Source organism: Planococcus citri, chromosome 5 (assembly GCF_950023065.1).
Source record: "Planococcus citri chromosome 5, ihPlaCitr1.1, whole genome shotgun sequence".
Lineage (NCBI taxonomy): Eukaryota > Metazoa > Arthropoda > Insecta > Hemiptera > Pseudococcidae > Planococcus > Planococcus citri.
In genome coordinates, this window is record NC_088681.1 from 62,162,407 (window position 1) to 62,184,433 (window position 22,027).

Genomic DNA, 22,027 nt, shown 5'->3' on the forward strand with positions numbered 1-22,027 from the left:
TGACAAAACCTCCGGTTTTTTTTTATTTCGTTCCATGTATCGGAATTAAATTTCGTTGTATCGAGATTCGAGAAGCGAAATACCATGCGATATTTTACGTCGTCGTCGTCGTGTATACGAAATTTACTCCGGTTATATTGGGGGATTTTTTCCATAGGCTTATGTTTGCTATATCGAATTCATAAATCCAACCCAACCATCTTATTAGTTAGGTTGTATTTTAGACGTATCGTTACAATCATGTATCGAAAGCTCCTCTGTTGGCGTTTTTTTTCCCTCGCTTCCTTTTATCTTATACTTAGGTTTGGATTCGTCGTGACGAGTTTGTCATTATTTTCCACGTCGATTTGACGACGTATAGTATTGTACTGGAATTGTGAGAAAACGAGTCGACATGAGAAAGAACTCCCTTGTCCTTCTGTTTGGGGGAAAAAAAACTCGCTCATCGAGGTGAAAAAAAATCGCGGCAGAAAAACGTTGGAAAGCGCAACTACTACGTTGAGTTTTCTGTACGTACCTACGAGTACGAAAGAAAAGCTTTTAAAAGTTTAAATATCTTTCGAGCCATGAAAATCTCCATTCCATTTTCCAACGTTAGTGAAATTATTATCTACGTAGCGTCTTCGTGGCGTATACTTGAGTAGTGGTTCCCAAAATAACCAAGACTGCGGAATGGCACCTACTATACTTATGTACATACCTTCATACGATTGATTTTAAAATAATTTATTCATGATCGATTATTTGTTTGATTTCAGATCGCTGCTGGGCTATTCACGTCTCGTTGAGAGCTCCTAGGTACGTGATGATGGGTGGAAGTGCGACGCTGAATTGTGACTACGATGTGCACGAAGATCAGATACACAAGGTTGAATGGCTGAGGGGTGAAAACAAAATATATCAGTTCGTTAAGGGCAGAAATCCACCGTATAGGAATTTCTCGATTTCTGGAGCTGATATTGATGTAAGTATTGATATCGATATGTGTTTTATTTGATTTACAAGGTGTGGGTCATTTTATTCCAATTCGATTAGGATTTCAAAGTCTAGTTTTTTTGATTTTGCTCAGTTCTTTTTTTTTTTTTGAAAAATTCATCTACCCAAAAATGATGAGCCAAGTGCCCCATTGGGTAGACAAATTTGAATAGAAAGAGCATACGTAAAAATACATCACCTGTCACAATTTCGAATGCTGAAGTGCATTTTTTTGATTTTTGGTAAATTTTTAAAAACAATGAAATTTTGGAAAAACTGCAAAAAAATCAAAATTTTACCAAATTCACGAAGAATGCTGAAATCTGATATACAGCTTATTTTTGAACCCCCGAACAGTCAGTTCTGGGGTCTCTCACAGATTTTCGAAAGTTGAAATTCCCTTAAAATTTTACTCTGAAACGAAGTTGGAAGGCTAAAATTGACGTCTTTAAACATGGATATATGAACATGGGTGAGGGGGGAGGGTCGATTGGAGGTGCTTTTAAGCCCGCCCGAAACCTTCAATCATACTTTGGAAAAACTAGATTTTCAAAAAAATTTATAAAAACGATTATAATGAGATTGTTTTAGTGTTTCGAAACCATTTCCAATCAATTCAGTGGGTCAAAAATAGGCTAAATGTCAAATTTCAAACTTATCTATTTCATGAAATTTTGTTGTTGTTTTTTTTTGTTGATTTTTCAACAACAATAATTGTCAAAAAAACCACATGACCATTAAAAATTGAGGACTTTTGTGCTGAAAATTTAGGGAGCGAAAATTTTAACTTGGGTGAAAAGCCATCGAAAGTTCAGAATACAATTTTTCAAATACCTATACCAATTATTTTTAATAGGTACCTACTCATTCATTTTATTAGAGATCTTGAAAGTGAAGTGGAAAAGGGAGGGGGAAGGGGGAATAAAAAACAAAATTTTCGACTTCATTGTTGTAGAAAATCAAAAGATGGATTTATGAAAGTGCCAAATTCATTTTTGTACTATTTTATGCAAGTATTTGAATGGTAGAGCTCGGGGGGAAGGGGGGTAGAAAAACTAAAAATTTCCAATTCATTTTGTTAGGCAAGTGTTTTCGTGCCAAATTGGCCTGGAATTTTTTTTGGTTTGATTTCTTGAATTAGGGAGGGGAAGGGGGTCTTTAAATCGAAAAATCTGGAAATTTTCCATCGTTGGCCAACCCAAACCCTTGGAGCTAGTTGGATTATAAGGCTTGTGTTTTGGTCAGTAGCTTGTAATTTTTCGTCACAATGTCTCACTTAATTATAGAGTCTAATTACCAGTGCTATGACACATGAGGGGAGGGGGTAAGTTGCACTGGACCTACGTTTTTGAAAAAAGTTTGAACTTCATTTTCAGAAGGGAAACGCAACCTTCATTTTTGAACAGAAAATGAAAACTTTTTTTTTGATTGGGAAGCGAAAACTTTGTCTTGTTTTTGAAGAGAGTTTGCAAACTTCATCTTGAAAAGAAAACGCTACCTTCAATTTTAAAGAGAAAAAAATTAAATGGGAAGGAAAACGGAAATCTGATGGAACCACAGCTACTAAACCTTCCTACGTACTTGATAAACAGTCTCTCGTGAAAAACCTTCTCAAAAAAAGCTTCTCTACAAAAATTATTGATTTGTCGCGTAGCAAAAATTGTTTTTGACCTCAAATTTCAAAAATGAAAACTTCAAGTAGTTCAAAAAAACGTTTTCAAAAAACTTCTTTTTTAAATCATTTTTTTATGATGAATTTTCCCAATGAACTTCTTTTTTTTTGAAAACAAAATCATTTTTCTGAAGGGAAGGGAGGGACTTCTTCATTGCTGGGGAAAAATCGTGGAAAAATTCTATTTTAGGAACAACTCATTTTCAGGTAAATAAGGAACCTTTAAGCGAGAAGTTTGTTAGATTAGGAAAAATAACTCTCGCTTCTCAGATAATTAATTACATACATGTAGAGTCTCAACACTCCTGCGGTGCCAAGATTTTCCAATTTTGACATTTTCCAAGCTGCTGAGTTCAAATATTCGCATAATTTTGGATAAACACCCCACAGATGATCCCTTCCAACCCTCAATTTTCAACACAATGGGTGGCTGAGAAAGACCAAGAGTTCGAATACTAAAAATAAATGTATATTCGAATTCAGCGACCTTGAATTAGTAGGAATCGATACGTCACACCATATTTTCACAATTTTTCGGATTTTTTTTCAAAAGTAGGGGGCTTTCTGAGAGGGGGTTCTCAATTGGTATTAAATTTTTAAAAAATTCCAAAAGTGAAGTGACATATCGATTATTACTGATTCGAACACCCTGAATTCGAATATCGGTTTATTTTTCTGATTCGACCTCTCTAACTCCCCCCTCCTGCCACCATTCTTCCCTCAGCGACCTAAACACGACACAAATACCAATAAAAAAATATATAAATGACGTGTAACGATATCGTTTGTCAGCATTTCAAAGATCCGCAATTTCTCGAATGAACCTTATAGGGAGCCCCCCTTCCTTCAGCTCCCCAATTTTCAAAAAATTGACTGATCGATGAGACGTTATAAGAAGCCGAATTTGAAAAATAAATGCACATTTCAACTCAGCGATCCTAAATTGGTAGGAATGGATATTCCACACTATATCTCCATGATTTTTCCAAATTGTTTCTGAAATTGAGCGCTTTTTCTGGAGGATCAGGGGTCACCAAATTGATCTGAAATTTGAAAAAAAAATTAAAAATTGAAGTGGCCATCGATTTTTACTAATTCAAAGACGCTAAATTCAAAGATCGGTTCATTTTTTCCCCTTCCGACATCTACAATACCCTCCCCTCCCCCTCGTCCTTTTCTCAGCACCCTAAACATGGCACAAAATACCAGGGGAAAAAATAGAATTAAGAATTTTTCTATTCTTAGTTCGAATATCCACTCATTGTTTTGAATGATCTCTCAGAGCAGTCAAGTCCCCTCCCCCTTCCCAGTAAAAAATACGCAAAAATAGGCCTCGATTTTTCGATTTGTACAAATTTGAAGATGCTGAGCTCGAATGTCCAAGTATTTATTTTTTGAATACGGCTTCATTCTGCTGAAACGAGCTTTCGATTTTTTTGATTTCTCGTCACCAAATAATCTACTCCCTCCTCGCTTCACAGAAACAAACAATCACGACTCATTGCATAATTTCGTTCGAGTTGAAAGCCAAATTAAAAACGCACTACGACGCACGTAACTTTTCATCAACATGACAAAACTTATACCTACATCCTCTCTGAAGATGCTATGAAAAAAATAGTAGCTTAAATCACGTATGAATATACTCGACACAATGTGACGAGATAGGTACCTACGTAGTTTTTCTCGAACCCATCTCGTTGTTACCCTGGGGGTTGTTAATTTCACATTACTCTTCTACTTCGTTCCATCTACAAACTATTACATAAGTTGGCGTTGAACGTTAAAAAGCATCTTTTCGAAATGATACTCTCGACTCATCGTGCTTCTTCTCTACCCCTACCCCTCCCTCCCCCACCCACCTTGCCTTTGAGTAAGATTGCACATGTATCTGTTGTGTATACGTTTACAAACGACCGAGCCGTTAACACTTGAAAACTTACACTCGTAGTTTTGCTTATACCTATGCTAAGAAACTTTACTCGAGTAGCTGTTTCTCTTTTAACAATTTTTCATATTCTTATTTTTTTTCTTCGTCTTCTTGTATGAGAGAATTCGTATACCCTCCCCCATTTTGCATTTTCGTCTTACACAACGACCAAAAAGTCGAAATGAGAAACTTTCTTATACCGAAACTATTTCCACAAATGCGCTGACATCAAAAAAGCTCGTTTTTTTTTTGAACAAGTTCGCTGGAAAATAACGAAAATACTTGACGATGAATCATAAGACAGTGAAGTTAATTTCTCAAGTTTTTTTTTTACTTTATAAAATTACGCCGTTGTCGTAATAAAAAAAAATAAAGTTAGGTTTATTAAGAGCTTTTATACCGTTTTCAGCGTCGACGACGATTGTACGAAAACAAAAAAACGAAAAAGGAAAAAGAAAAGCATTGTGTGCTTCGAATCCGCACACTCCCAACCAAAGGCTAAGAAAACGAAACGTAAAAATAAGGGAATTAAAAAATCCACCAGACTCATTATACTACAGAGGATTTGTCGTCATCGTCGTTGCGGTTTGTTGAATGTAAACAAGAGAGAAGGCGAAAATCAACGCCAATAAACCGACCAGCGGAATAATCTGCGTAAAAATGTAGTAAAATTAAAAACAACTTGTATAAAAAGTGCTTTCGTTTGTCTGGAAATTTGAAAATTACGACGCCATTGGGATTTATGTGTACGAAATTCTTATATAGGGTACGAGAGTAACGTGTAGAAAAAGATAGGCAAAAAGCATTCCTCTTTTCTCCTCATCCCATAAAATGTACGTTTGCTCTTGAAGCTAGTCTACTAACTATATTATGGTGTGTTTGCGAATGTAATAGAAAACAAAAACTATGTAGTGTGTTTATGTATAGGTACCTCAGGCTCATGCTCAAATACTAGAGAGAATATCAACACGCTGTTCGAGCCGTTTATAATCCCAAGTTATACTGGAAAGAAGAGACATTAAAGCTCGGCACACGTGGCACTTTTTATTACTTCTATTCGCTATTAACGATTAATTTATAACCGTTAAAAACCACACTTAGTTTTCTAATAAGGGTATCCTTTTTTTATTTTTGAAATATGAGCGCCTATAGCAAACAAATCGCAACTGTAGCCCTGCATTTTTATTAAAATCTGGAGAGAAAAAAAAAACACATCTACCAACGAGGAAAAATATGTAATATCGAACCGAATGTTCCTATTTCTGGGTAATTTTTTTTTTTTCGCCGATACTGGAAATAAAATATGCCAATAATGGGTTGACTTATTCCATTTGCTGAAATGAAAATAAATTCTTCGAATAGGGATCGAGCATAAGCCACAACTCGATTTTTAACTCTCCAAATTACTTTTTACACCCTCTTCTGGAGAGTTTTTGAAATTCGGGAGGAATGCAAGATTGCACATGTGAGGCTCGAAAATGGCTCGGAATGGTGAAATTCTGATGGAAGGGGTGAGGGGGCGTACGTTATAGTTGAGTTGCATCCATGTGTAAAAAATTTTAAAAATTTACCTTCGAATAGAAATTAATCGATTTTTTTGAATTTTTCCCCCCATTAAAATGTGTTGAACGAAAAACGAACTAGAAGTGTCTGAATCCGAATACCTATAAGTATGGGTCGAGATTAAGCCACAACTCGAATTTTCAGATATCCTAAGTGATTTAAAAATTTTTTTGAGAAATCGAAAATCGTCCTGTCCAGACATTGTAAAATTTCGTTCGGAGTAGTTGACATTTGTGGTTTATTTTTTGTGAATCATTTGCGAATGAATTGAATTATTTATTAATAAAATTGATGAATCAATTCGTTTGCGAAGAAGTCAGTTATACGAATCAATTCGTTCGCGAATGATTCGCCAAAAATTAGTCAATTCGTTCGTGAATGATTCACCAAAATCTAATTAAATGAATCGACTGGTTCGCGAATGAGTTACTTATACGATTCAATTCGTTCGCGAATGATTCACCAAAAACCAAAAAATTATTCCATTAGTTCGCGAATGATTGACCAAAAATTATTCAATTCGTTAGTGAACGATTCACCAAAAAGTAAAGAAATTAACTGACTTGTTCGCGAACGAGTTACTTATACGAATCAATTCGTTCGCGAATGATTCACCAAAAACCAAAAAATTATTTAATTCGATCGAGAATGATTCACTCAAGAATTATTCGATTCGTTCGCGAATGATTCACTCAAAAATTATACAATTTGTTCGTGATTGATTCACCAAAAATTAATGAGATGAATCGATTCGTTTGCGAATCAGTCACCTATACATACAAATTGATTCGTTCGCGAATGATTCGCCAAAAAATAGTCAATTCGTTCGCGAATGATTCACAAAACACCAAAAACGCAAATGGTCCACCAAAAATTATTCAATTCGTTCGTGAATGATTCACCAAAATGTATTTAAATGAATCAGCTCGTTCGCGAACGAGTCACTTATACGACTCAATTCGTTCGCAAATGATTTGTCAGAAATTAGTCAATTCGTTCGTGAATGATTCACCAAATTCTAATTAAATGAATTGACTCGTTCGCGAACGAGTCACTTATACGAATTAATTCGTTCGCGAATGATTCACTCAAAAATCATTCAATTTGTTAGTGAATGATTCGCCAAAAATTAATGAAATGAATCGATTCGTTTGCGAATCAGTCACTTATACAAATTTATTCGTTCGCGAATGATTCGCCAAAAAATAGTAAATTTGTTTGTGAATGATTCACCAAAAAATTAAACGAATCGGCTCGTTCGCGAATGAGTTACTTTTACGATTCAACTCGTTCGCGAATGATTCACCAAACACCAAAAACGCGAATGGTTCACCAAAAATGATTCAATTCGTTCGTGAACGATTCACCAAGAAATGATGAAATGAATTGACTTGTTCGCGAACGAGTCACTAATACAAATTAATTTGTACGCGAATGATTCACTCAAAAATTATTCAATTCGTTCGTGAATGATTCACCAAAAAGTAATGAAATGAATCAACTTGTTCGCGAATGAGTTACTTATACGAATCAATTCGTTCGTGAATGATGCTCCAAAAATGAATGAAATGAATCGGTTCGTTCGCGAATCAGTCACTTAAACAAATTGATTCGTTCTTGAATGATTCACCAAAATTTATTTAAATGAATCAGCTTGTTTGCGAACGAGTAACTTATACGACTCAATTCGTTAGCAAATGATTTGCCAAAAATTATTCGATTCGTTCGCGAATGATGAACTCAAAAATTATTCGATTCGTTCGCGAATGATTCACTCAAAAATCATTCAATTCATTCGTGAATGATTCGCCAAAAATTAATGAAATGAATCGATTCGTTTGCGAATCAGTCACTTATACAAATTGATTCGTTCGCGAATGATTCGCCAAAAAATAGTCAATTCGTTCGTGAATGATTCACCAAAATTTAAGTAAACGAATGGGCTCGTTCGCGAACGAGTCACTTATACGACTCAATTCCTTCGTGAATGATTCACCAAAAATTATTTGAATGAATCGACTCGTTCGCGAACGAGTCATTAATACGAATTTATTCGTTCGCGAATGATTCACTCAAAAATTATTCAATTCGTTTGCGAATGATTCACTTGGAAATTATTCAATTCGTTCGCGAATGATTCACTCAAAAATTATTCAATTCGTTCGCGAATGATTTGCCAAAAATTAACGAAATGAATCGATTCGTTCGCGAATCAGTCAATTATACAAATTGATTCGTTCGCGAATGATTCGCCAAAAATTAGTCAATTCGGTCGTGAATGATTCACCAAAATTGAATTAAATGAATCAGCTCGTTCGCGAACGAGTTACTTATACGACTCAATTCGTTCGCAAATGATTCACCACAAGCCAAAAAATCATTCAATTCGTTCGTGAATGATTCGCCTCACTAATACGAATTTATTCGTTCGCGAATGACTCACCAAAAATTGTTTGTAGCATTCTAATTTTTTGTACCCCTCCCCTCTGGTTTTGCCAAACATGCTTACAAGGTTCTGTTTTTTTTCTGTCAAATTCTCCGAAGTCAAAAATGTCAAAATATCTCAATTTTTGCCAAATTGTCAAGATGTGTCCATTTCTGTCAAAATTTTCAAAAAGTGTCCTTTTTTAGCAAAACTGTCAAAGGGGATAATTTTTGCTAAAATTTTCGAACAGTCCTGTTCTTGTCAATATTGCCCAAAAAACCACTGCTTTTGCCAAAATACTCAAAAAATTCCTGTTTTTTGTCGAAATTGTCAGAGGGAGTCAATTTTTGGCGAGTTGACGCAAAGTTTTAATTTTTGTTCGTCAAAGCTTTTAAGAAGTAATTTTTTGATGAAACAGTTGAATGGTCGTAATTTTTGCCCAAATTTGATCTGAAATTTTTGCTTTTTTGCCAAAATCCAAAAAGTATTGATGTTTGTTTCAAAGTTTTCCAAACAAAGTCCTTTTTTTATTACAAAATTGCTTGTTTTGTAAAATTTTATTTCCCTTTAAATTCTTTCATTTTTTTCCCAGTTTTATGACTATTTTTCAATATAATTGATTTTTTTTTTATTGATTTGTTTCCGTTTTACTTACTATTGTTAAAATTTTGAGGGTTCAGGTTGTAAAATTTGGGTTTTTTTGAGAAAACGGTAAAATACCATCCCACAAATTGAATTATTCAATCATCTTAATTACTTTTTATTACTAATTATAAAATTTATAATTATGATTATCATATTGTTATTCCATCGAATCTTCAATTTTTTTAAAAATTTTTCCAGTGGACCGATACGAACGACAAGAGAGTCAGCTTGAAGAATTTACAATTCGAAGCATCCGGCGTCTACACGTGCGAAGTATCAACAAATCATCCAATTTACACGAAACCATCGGATGAAGAATACTTAACCGTTATGCGTAAGTAAACAAAACATCAACTATACCTATACCTCAAAGCTTACTACGAGTAATATAGCACGTAGTAGTACGTAGTAGTGCGTACTATAAGAGTACGAAGAGTTAATTAAAAATATTCCTCTCATCGTTGTGTAAGAACCCTGCTACCCTCATCTCTCACCCTCACCTTTGCCACTTAGCTACGTCATAGTAGTGAGATATATACTACTATAGAGTATATAAAACCGCACCTAACCTAACCTCTATCTAATTTACGAGTCAGGATGAGTCAAGTCGAGCGATAAATTTCACGCGGCGTCGAAATGTTTTCATTGTATACTAGGGGGCTTCGCCCCCTAGGTCGCTCCGCGACCTCGGCCCCCAGCTCGCGCACTCGCTTCGCTCGTGCTGCTCGCCCTGGCCCTCGCTTCGCTCAGGTCTCTCGCCCCTTCGGGGCTCGCTTTTTTGACAACTCAACTCATGCCCCTGCTCCTAAATGCAAATCAGTTGAAATGTGTCAATAGCAAATTCTACTCTGGTTCTAAAGTACAATGTTTAAAAAATTCAAGTTTGAACAATATTCTTATCAATTTCTATACAATGAATTAACGACATTTTTTTTCTCAAAAAACTTACATGTATTCACTTCAGATTTATACTTGGGGTGTTGAATTACTCTGGCATACTTACTGACTTGATAATTATCATCATTTTTTAAGAGTAAAATTTCTAAAATTCTACATATATGTGAAATTGTGTAAAAAAATGTTTGAAATTCTTGTAAAATGATGGCATAAAATGAGTAGGTAGTGAGTATGCTGGAGTAATTCAATCCTATTAAATGGAAATCTGAGGTAGGATAGTCAAATTTGTATCCCAAGTATAGAAACCCTACCAGTGGTGGCTTAGCTAAGGGAGGGACGTGACTTGAGCCCCCCCCCCCCGAGTGAAAATTAGAAATAATGCACGCAATAATGAACCGTTTTTTCGACCCATTTTTTTCAACAAATTTTCACTCTCACTTCACTTGAGCAGTAATTGCACCTTCATTTCCATACAAATTATCATACATTACGAAGGGTTTCCATTACATTACCTCTAATTTCGATTTTTCATACCTAAAAATATGGTTTTGCCCTCTTTTTGAGAAAATTCTGGCTACACAGTACTGAACCCTTCTCCATCTTCACTTTAACTTTTTTACAAACAATGTTCCACTAAACATTTAAATTTGTGCTGTTGAAATAAAATCCTAACCCAAAAATGATCTCAAGTGTAGAACCTCCTCTCCTTATTATTTTAACAGACAACACATTCCAGTTTTGAAAAAATAAAATACTACAGCAATGAATGTAACTCGCAACACAACAACATCATTCCCTCCTCAACACCCCTTCTCTGTAAACACGCCCACATAGCAACGTTCTGAGTGTATTGTTGTCGGTGTGCATTGTAATACGCGCATTTATACACAATAGAGAAAGTGTTTTTTCAATTTTTTCGGCCCTTAATTTGAAAAATTCCGATTTTTTTTTCTTGATGACATATCTACACGTCAAAAGGAACGTTTGAAAAAAAAAATTGTGGAAATCGGTTCGATAGAAAAGGCTGGCGAACTCTATCAAGGTTTCTACTCGAAATTCTATTGTTTAAACACAATAGAAAACGTGTTTTTTCAATTTTTTCGGCCCTTAATTTCAAAATTTTCGATTTTTTTTTCTTGATGACATATCTACACGTCAAAAGAAACGTTTTAAAAAAAAATTTGTTGAAATCGGTTCAGTAGAAAAGGCTGGCGGACTCTATCAAGGATTCCTTCAAACATCTTTTAATATATAAGGATGTAAAAGGGCGGAAAGAAGGTATACAGCTGGCTCGAATGATTAATATACCTGTAGAAATTACATAAGTAGAGAGACAGGGTGTGCATGGGTTTCATCTTTAGCTTGTATGCTTGATCAGGCTGGTTCCATGATGAGTATTTTGTACCCTTTTTGATGGGTCAAATTGAGCTAGATATTCTTTTGACGAGACGAAAATACATACAAGATATTATAACGAGGGTGGGATGATATGATAATGATGATGATAATTTTACAAATGTCGTGGTAGAATATTCGTCCTTATCGGTTTGAAATTTGAATTTGAATTTTCCATTAACTTGGTGACCTAGTTTTTCGTTCGTCGTCGAAGCATGACCGCGATGCGATGTAATTTGACGAAGCGCGATTTGAATTAGAGATATTCTTTCGAGCTTTCCCTCATCTCATCGTATAGCCCTCTATACTCGACTAGCGAATTGTTCGATACTCGTTCTCATCGTGTCTCGTTGTCTGACTCGAGTATAGGGAATTATTTCTCGAGTGATTTAAGAAGCTTAATACAACAACGACGACGAGTATGTGATAAAAGATACCAATCTGTTCATCGTATACGATGCTTATAGGATACTCGAGATACGTTAATTGAGTCTTCTTGATTGAAAATAAGGGAAACCTTCCTCCCTGGTTCACCTCTTCGACTGTGGTGTTCGCAAGATGTAGATATACGTCGAAATAATTCATAAAATCGTCGACTTCTCGCCCACACAAGCCTTTAGTGGCCAGTTTCTGAAAAAGAAAGACGCTTGGAAAGGAATTTTTCATCACGATGCGTTTACTGAAAGATATGAAATTTTCAGAGCTCAATTTCGTCTGATTCTTACCCTCCTCCTCCTCTCCTTGGAATTTCATCATCGTACTTCTTTGATACAAACGTAATAAAATTTGGAATAAGATATGTATCCAGTCTCTATAGTACGAGTTTGACTCTCGAATACAGAGATAAAAAAATTTCCAAATAAGGTTAGCCTTTGCGAAGCACATTCTGCTATACACATTCCCTATGTATTCGGCTAGCGTCAATTTAAAATATCGATTTAGGTTGTTTATTTTTTAGATTTAGTACGTTTGGTTTGGATGGCAAAGCTATAAAGCTTGGGAAAAGAATAACGGTAATTTGCGGCCGTCTTTGGATAGAATTTCAGTGTCACTAAGCTTCGGATTAGCATAACTTTCGATACGAGCGAAGATGGAAGATCCGCGATATAAAGTTTTTTTTTTCAAAGGAAAGCTGTTTCGAGTTCGTCGAATAGTTGGTTTTGTTTGAAATGGCTGACTCTGAGATATAGTTTTTCGGGTACTTTGGTGTATTGAAAGTGCTGGGGAAGTTGATAAATTTAAGTTTAATTGGTCGCATTTTTGGGACAGGGTTCGTTTGACTTGCGTGGAGGGGTTACAGAAAAAGTGCGCGTACGAAGTGATTTTTGTGCTCTACTGGTAACAGAACTGTATTAAAACTGTATGTAGAACGTGACCAAAAAGCAACGATAGATCAGTCAAATTGTTACATTAGACTCCTAGAGAAGCTATAATTTCACTTTATTGAGAATTCTGAGCCCCTCCTCCCCCTCACCACCTTTAAGAAAAAAGACTAGAGTGATGTGTTTCTGTTTTTTATTTTATTTTTTTTTAAAAATAATTTTGAAGTAGTGGTTCTCAAACGACCAATAAATGAATTCAAATACACCGTCGAAAAATTTTAATTTTTAATGTGTAATGGGAAGGGGGGTCTTAAAGATTTTTTTAAAAAAATTGATGATATTTTGTGGAGATTTCATGTTTTAAAAATCTACTGGAGACTCTAGGAATTTTCAAAAAGTTGATGGAGGCTCCAAAATGACTTGAACCGCCAGCAGTCGACTTGATAGCGTGTTGAAATGGAGTACAAAATGAATTTTGGAATTTCAGCTCTGTTTGGTAAAATTTTATAGAAATTTCGAGCATTGGAAAATCTGCTGGAGGGCCCCACTGGTTTCCAAAAGTCGCTGGAGGCTCCAAAACTACCTGAAATTCACCAGCAGTCGACTTCATAGCGTATTGAAATTAGTTTTCTAAATCCATTTTTGATGAAATTTAAAGTTTCAAAAATCTACTGGAGACTCCAGTAATTTCCAAAAAGTCGCTGGAGGCTCCAAAATGACTTGAATAACCCACCTGCAGTCGACTTGATAGCGTGTTGAAATTGGAGTGCAAAGTGAATTTTGGATTTTCAACTCTGTTTGGTAAAATTTTATGGAAATTTTGAGCATTGGAAAATCTGCTGGAGGCTTCAAAACAACCTGAAATCCAGTTGCAGTCGACTTTGTAGCGTATTGAAATTAGTTTGCGGAGTGAATTTTGGCTTCCTAAATCCATTTGATGATTTTCAACTTTCAAAAATCTACTGGAGGCTCCAAAATTACTTGAAATCACAAGCAGTCGATTCGATGGCGTGTTGAAATTGGAGTGCAAAGTGAATTTTGGATTTTCAACTCTGTTTGGTGACATTTTATGGAAATTTCGAGCATTGAAAAACCTGCTGGAGGCTCCAGTGGTTTTCAAAAAGTCGCTGGAGGCTTCAAAATGACCTGAAATCCGCCAGCAGTCGACTTAATACCGTATTGAAATTAGTTTGCGGAGTGAATTTTGGCTTTCTAAACCCATTTGATGAAATTTAAAGTATCAAAAATCTACTGGAGGCTCCATGAATTTTCAAAAAGTCGCTGTAGGCTCCAAAATGACTTGAACCCACCTGCAGTCGACTTGATATGACGTGTTGAAATTGGAGTGCAAAGTAAATTTTGGATTTTCAATTCTGTTTGGTAAAATTTTATGGAAATTTCGAGTATTGAAAAATCTGCTGGAGGCTCCAGTGGTTTCCAAAAAGTCGCCAGAGGCTTCAAAATGACCTGAAATGCACCAGCAGTCGACTTAATACCGTATTGAAATTAGTTTTCAGAGTGAATTTTGGCTTTTTAAATCCATTTGATGAAATTTCAAGTTTCAAAAATCTACTGGAGGCTTCAAGAATTTTCAATATTTCTCTGGAGGCTCCAAAATGACTTGAAATCACCAGCAGTCTACTTAATAGCGTGTTTAAGTTGGAATGCAGACTTCAGTCGATGAAATTTTGTCGAAATTTAAAGTTTCAAAAATATGCTGGAGGCTCCAGTAATTTTCAAAAAGTGCTGGAGTCTCCAAAACGACCTTAAACCCACCTGCAGTCGACTTCAAAGCGTATTTAAATTAGTTTATAGAATGAATTTCAGCTTTCCAACTGCATTTGAAGTAGGCTCCATGAATTTTCAAAAAGTCACTGGAGACTCCAAAATGACCTGAAATTACCAGTTGTCGACTTAATAGCGTGTTTAAGTTGGAGTTCAGTGTGAATTTTGAACTTCCATTTTCATTAGATAAAATGTTTGTGGAAATTTTAAGTTCTAAAAATCTGCTGGAAGGCTCCAGAACTGCTCAAAACAGTTTAGAACTGTTTCCAATCGATTTGGTAGGACAAAAATAGAACGTATCCCAAATTTCTGCTTTCTGGGTCAATTTGGTAAAATTTTGATTTTTTTTCTCATGTTTAACTTGAATTTAATTTTCCAAAATTTACCAAAAATCAAAAAATGCTTTTTAGTTTTTAAAATTTTGGCTGCTGATGAACTTTTGCACGCTATTTTGATATAGCTTTGTCCAGTTTGGAAAATTTTGAGTGAATGGCTGGCCTATCAATCAAAATGGCCACCATTTTGTTAGTAAAGCCAATTTTTTTTTGGCAAGTTTGCTTAAAATGTTCCTCAGGATGCCTCTTTTAAGAAAAAAGTTGTCCTAGGGGTTCGGGGGGGGGGGTACAATTATTTCTATTGCCATATATGCCAAACTATAAACCATTCACGTATTTTTTGAACTATTGAATAATTTTTCAGACCTTTTTATTTTTCTTAGGACATGGAGGACAATCTGAGATAATCTCTCAAACCCCCCTTCCCCCGATTTTTAAATGCTGAGAGGTTTCCTTACTTCTAATACATCAATAGATAACACAATCGACACAAGTGTTTTGCAAATTGCCACATTGCTATAGACGATGGAAAATAATACGAACGCTCTAAGCACCCTGTATGGTTTACGAGTAATGGCGCCTGTTGCTCCAATGCTACAAAAAGTCGCATATGCACAGGCCACTAATCAGACACACATACAAGTGGTTTGGCTAGAATTCAAGCGTATGTAATTTTTATGATATTATAAAAAAAAGAGACAACCTTCACTATCGTCGCCAGGTTTTTTTTTTTCAGTGGGGAACCCATCACAAGAAAAAATACGAGTAAGGAAGAGAGATGGTTTAACAATGAAAGAAATTTTTTTATTTTTTTTACACAACCCGATTTATAAACGACCAACATTTCGATAATAGGTACGTTTTGTCGCGCAGTTTTGCCAACAAGAACAAGAGGTTGAGGAAAAGTCATTATTTTCTTATTAAGGTGTATTAGCGCACTCATACGGAATTCTGGTACCTACTCGTTGCGCTAACGCGAAAATATTATACGTATCAGTGTTATTCTTTATTTCTTTTTTTTTTCTCGTACTTGTTTCTTGTGCTCAGTGCTCGTTTTTGAAAAAACAACGAAAACGACGACGATTATGATGAAGGAATATAGAAGAAATCCTTAACATATCTCTCTCACTATACCTACCTACTATAAAGACATTTGGTAAAAATTTATTCTTTCTTTTTGTTATAATTATACTACGATCTTCTTTCGGTGCCGCACTAATACTTGACGTTAAAAAGATACTTATGTACAAGAGGGGAAAAGGTGCTGGAAATAATATCGAAGCGGAAAGAATTTATTCGAATGAAAAATGTTACCCTTAATATGTCCTAAGTAGGATGAAATTACGTATATGTACAGTGACTGGCGTAGAGATACACAACACACGCGTTCTCCTGGCTAAATTAACTGAATAGTGAATATACCCAAAAGTTGTGGAACTGTCACGAAAAGGGATGTTGTGCGATTACCGGATTAAAAGTAATAATTTCGCGTTTGATATGAGTTGGAATGTCATTTTTAACCTTTCTCCTTCTTCGCAAGAGTTGCCTTTTATTCCCTTAAGAACTGTCTGTAAAGACAAGGAGCCCCTCACTTGGTCTCATCGTTCATTTTTTTCCTGAAACATTGAAATCCATGGAGCTGTCGACAAAAAAGTTCTCGATGCACTTAACAAAATATGTAGCTCAAAAATTGGTCTGATGGATGAAAAATTTAAAAAAAAAGTAAATATAGCGTCGACTCATTCCCATGGAACTCGCCCTTTCATATTATACATTTGGCTGGTCAAAAGTGGGACATATATTCTTTTTTTTTCAATTTGAGAAATTTCACGAAGTTCATTTACAATTTTTGAATTTTTATGAGAATTCTTTTTTATATTTCTACAAAACATTTAAATCAAGTCGTGTAATTCAGAATTTCGACTCACTCCTCCCCCCCGCATCATCAAATTATGACTGCGATTGAGAAGAACTTTTTGGAGATTTCAGTGATATTTTTCTTAATTTAATATTATACTTAACTATTTTCAACAATTTCTCTTAAATTTGACAGAATTTCAAATATTTTTCATTTCGAGAGTATTTTATGTACGTACTTAACTCTGCAGACATTATTTTGATAATTTATTTAGGGGGAGGGGGCCTTTTCAAGTGCTTGTTAATAATTTTCACTCAAATTCAACCATTACAACTAAGCATTTTTATGGGTAGGTCGTTTGTGACAATTGTTAAAAGACCTCGAAAGTTTAATTTGTTTGAGAAAAAATTCATATTTTGGGAAATTTTCAGAAAATGATTATCAATTTCAACTGCCTACCTATTTTTGGAAGTGTTTTTTGAATTTTTTTCGTCATTTCAGTGGGTTATCCCAAATTTTGTTACCTATTATCAAAGATTTATAAAAAAATTTAACTGTTTTTTTATGATCTTTTCAGGGATATTGTTTCACATTTTATATAAATTTAATTAATTTTAAATCACTTGCAGGATATTCTAAAGAAAGTAAAGTTGTGCCTTTTTTTAATGGTTTTAATAATTTTTCACCCAAGATTTGAATGGAGGGAGTAATTTTCGCAAACATTTTTTTTATAGCTTGCAAGAAGTTGAAAAAAAAATTGAATCATTTTCAGGGTATTTTGAGCAATTTTTCGAAAGTTTTGTTATTCCAACGATGGTAAATTTTACGTTATTTATTTATTTATTTTTCGAAAACATATCTGCATTATTTTGTTACTATTACCTATTTTATTTAACTTATTTTCAAGAATTCTCACATTTTAAAAGATTTTCAATCACTTTCATAGAGTTTTGAATACGTTTTCTCGTGATTTGTCTCATGGTGGAGTAAAGGAATGATTTTTCTTATTGAAAAATTGATAAATAAAACAAAGTAGGCAGTTAAAATGAAGTAAAATGGTGGAAAAACTGAAAATTTGCACCTCTCAAAATTTTTTACATTTTGTTCTTGGCCTACCAGAATTATTCACGTATTTTTGGAACCACTGAGGCACTGAATGCAATTTTTGAGGTAAAAAGAACCTTTTAGCGAGAAGTTTGTTAGATTAGGAAGAAATAACTCTTGCTTCTCAGTTTTTACTATTTATTAGTGCAAAGCTTTTCAAACACCAAGTGTTCATCATCAGGCTTAAAATAGTAAAAACTGAGAAGCAAGAGTTATTTCTTCCTAAGCAATTTTTGAGGTTTTCAGGACTGTACCAATTTCCAAAAAGTCGCTGGAGGCTCCAAAACGACTTGAAATCTATCTGCAGTCGACTTCATAGCGTATTGAAATTATTTTACAGAATAAATTTTGGCTGTTCAACTGCATTTGATGAATTTTTGTGTGAAATTTCAAGTTTTGAAAATCTACTTGGAAACGCCAAGAATTTTTAAAAAGTCGCTGGAGGCTCCAAAATGACTTGAACCCATCTGCAGTCGACTTGATAGTGTGTTGAAATTGGAGTGCAAAGTAAATTTTGGATTTCCAACTCTGTTTGGTAAATTTTTTTGGATATTTCGAGCATTGAAAAATCTGCTGGAGGCTCCAGTAATTCCCAAAAAATCGCTGGAGGCTCCAAAATGACCTGAAATCCACCTGCAGTTGACTTCATAACATATTGAAATTAGTTTACAAAATGAATGACTCCAGGAATTTTCAAAAATTTGCTGGAGGCTCCAAAATGACTCAAAACCACTTGCAGTCGACTTGATAACGTGTTGAAATTGGAGTGCAATGTAAATTTTGGATTTCCAATTCCAACTCGGTTTGGTAAGATTTTATGAAAATTTCGAGCATTGAAAAATCTGCTGGAGGCTCCAAAACGACCTAAAATCTACCTGCAGTCGACTTTATTAGCATATTAAAATTAGTTTGCGAAATGAATGACTCCAGGAATTTTCAAACATTTTCTGGAGGCTCCAAAATGACTTTAAATCAACAGCAGTCCACTTGATATCGTGTTGAAATTGGAGTGCAATGTAAATTTTTAATTTCCAACTCTGTTTGGCAAGATTTTAATGGAAATTTCGAGCATTGAAAAACTTGCTGAAGGTTCTAGTGGTATGCAAAAAGTCGCTGGAGGCTCCAAACCGACCTGAAATCTACCCGCAGTCGACTTCATAGCGTATTTAAATTAGTTTGCAGAGTAAATTTCGGCTTTCTAATTCCATTTGATGAAATTTTATGGAAATTCCAAGTTTCAAAAATCTACTGGAGGCTCCAAGAATTTTCAAAAAGTCGCTGGAGGCTCCCAAATGACTTCAAATCAACAGCAGTCGACTTAATAGCGTGTTTAAGTTGGAGTGCAGCGTAAATTTTTCGGACTTCCAACTTAGTTTTGATAAAATTTTGTGGAAATTTCAAGTTTCAAAAATCTACTGGAGGCTCCAGAACTGTTCGAAATGGTTTGAAACTATCTCCAATCGATTTGATAGGTCAAAAATAGGGTATATCCCAAATTTCAACTTTCCAAGTCAATTTGGTAAAATTTTGATTTTTTTTCTCACTTATGACTTGAATATTTTGATTTACAAAAGTTAACCAAAAACCGAAAAATGCTCATTAGCACTGAAAATTTTGGCTGGTGATAAATTTTTGCATGCTTGGGTTTTAAACTCTGTTTGGAAAATTTTTCTGGAAATTTTGAGCATTGAAAAATCTGCTGGAGACTCCAGTAATTTCCAAAATGTCGCTGGGAGGCTCCAAAACGACCTGAAACCTACCTGCAGTCGACTTCGTAGCTTATTGAAATTGGTTTATGGAATTAATTTCGACTTTCCAATTGCATTTGAAGTTTCAAAAATTACTGGAGGCTCCAAGAATTTTCAAAAAGTCACCAGAGGCTTCAAAATGACTTAAAATTACCATTAGTCGACTCAATAGCGTGTTTATGTTGGAGTGCAATGTGAATTTCGGATTTCCAACTTCATTTGATGAAATTTTGTGGAAATTTCAAGTTTCAAAAATCTGCTGGGGGCTCCAGAACAGCTCAAAACGGATTGAAACTGTTTCCAATGGATTTGACAGGTCAAAAATAGGGTATAACTCAAATTTCAGGTTTCTAGGTCAATTTGGTAAAATTTTGATTTTTTTTCTCATTTTTGGCTTTAATTATATCTATTGTTTTTCAAAAATTCACCAAAAATCGAAAAATACAACACTTGAGCGCTTGAAATTTTGGCTGGCGATAACAGGAAGAGGGGGAGGGGTGAAATTATTCCTACCCAAATGCAGTATAGTTATTTCTGAGACGTGCAATTTTTCAGAATTTCCCAGTCTTTTACACTTATTTCAAAGGAATTTTTTTATTTTTTTGAAAACAAAACTCTTAAAATCCAACAATTTTAGGAGGTGGAAGCATCAAAAAGCGAAATTTTCAAATAAGGGCATGGCCAGAGGAAAAGAAGGGCTTAAGGGCACAAATTTCAATAAATTTTTCGAACTGACCTTTTCAAGATCTCAATGTTCCAGCCAAACAGAACCAATTTAGAGAATTAGAGTGGAAAAATTATCCATTATTTACGTACTTTCAACATCAAACAAATAACTAATAAGTATATCAATTAGATACTGGTAAAAATCAAATACTTAGTTCTGCGCCAGGAAGCACCAATAACGCGATCATCATTTCAATTCAACAATACAAATTATCCAGCTCCTTCGAGAAATATCCATTATGCAGCACTCTAAACTCGCATTTATTTATAAAAATATCGTCGTTATCGAAGCAAACCTTCAATAATGATGCCCCTCGAGCTTCAGCATGTATCATTTTCGTGCATCTATAGCTTTCCAATAACCGTATGCAAGCTACCTGTATCTAATGCATATAATATTTTTCAATCGAGATTTTTTTCTGTATTCTTCGAAAAATAGGTCATAAGCGTCTGTTCGTTTGAAAAATAATTCCCCTGCGACGACGACGGCGACGACGGATTAACGAATTATAACGCTAATTTAGCGTAATTACGTTGAAATTCTCTCGCAAAATGAATTGACGGAAGGAGTAAATTGGTAATTAATGTCGTAAGATTTACGAGTTGTCATTTCCCTGCGTGAATTTTACGCAACGTCTTATCTTGAACAGGGATTTAAGGATGATCTTGTCGTCGAGAGTCGAAGGTTTTCTTCCATGAATGAGAGAAAATTTTCGTACCAAAACAGCCTCTCGAAAGTTCTTTTATTTTTTTTTCTGTTCGTTATTTTTTTGCCTCTGTGGGGTCTGACCTGGCCTTGTTTTTGGAATACCACCCACGTGATGTTTATTATACTTAGACTATATTGCAGCTTGGCTCGTTTTCCTAATCGGCTCTGCCTAAATTCCGGAAAGAAAGGGAAAGGGAGAGGGGGAGGGGAACTCAAACGTACGAATTTCTGAAAGAAAACACTATATACGAGAATAATTTTCATACGCTTTTGATTAATATCAAAGACCTAGGCGGGGTATTTACGACGACGAAGCTTTTGTTTTCCATACACACACACACATATAGTCATAGTCGAGTCGTCGTTCTTTCGGCGAAAGAAACATACTCGTATTTATAGCGAGAACTGCGCTAAACAACGAGAAAGCTTTTGAAATTTAAAACCCGCACAAAGGGAAAAAGAAAAAGAGTTTAAAGCTGCAGTTATTTTTATTGTTTATTACGAAAACTTTTGAAGATATTATCGGTATATATGTGTTGGAGCTCGGTGCGAGTGCAGACGAGCTTTACCAGATAACAGAGTCGCCTTTTTTCTCTTCCAAACGAACGAAACTATACGAGCTAGAACAGGCTGAAGAATGAAGAAGAACAGGGTGGGTATGAGGGTAAGATAAACGATGAAATAATGTAGCCCAATATAATACTCTACGCGAATGAAGAGGAAATCGGCTCAAGAGAGCAACAGGAAAATACGAGGTCGGAATTGGGGGATGGAAAAGCTTTTTCTTTAGGAAGATATCGCGCAGTCATATTAGGTCAACTTTAACGAGATTGTCTGCTCGGTTCAACGTCGTCTTCATCGTCGTCGTTGTCGGTCCTACGAAGATATTTGAAACTGGAGTATTGTTTTGGTAAATACGAGTACACAGAGAGCGGACG

The 22,027-nt window shown here is 35.1% G+C and overlaps 1 protein-coding gene across 1 annotated transcript in view; it reads left to right on the plus strand.

The window, feature by feature from the left end:
* The window catches only part of LOC135848027 (uncharacterized), a 623,146-nt gene that overhangs the window by 466,922 nt on the left and 134,197 nt on the right, over nt 1-22,027 (plus strand). The window contains exons 3-4 of the mRNA XM_065367799.1: nt 759-964; nt 9,409-9,544. Of these exons, the coding sequence (XP_065223871.1) occupies nt 759-964; nt 9,409-9,544 (342 nt within the window). The remainder of the gene's footprint in view (nt 1-758; nt 965-9,408; nt 9,545-22,027) is intronic.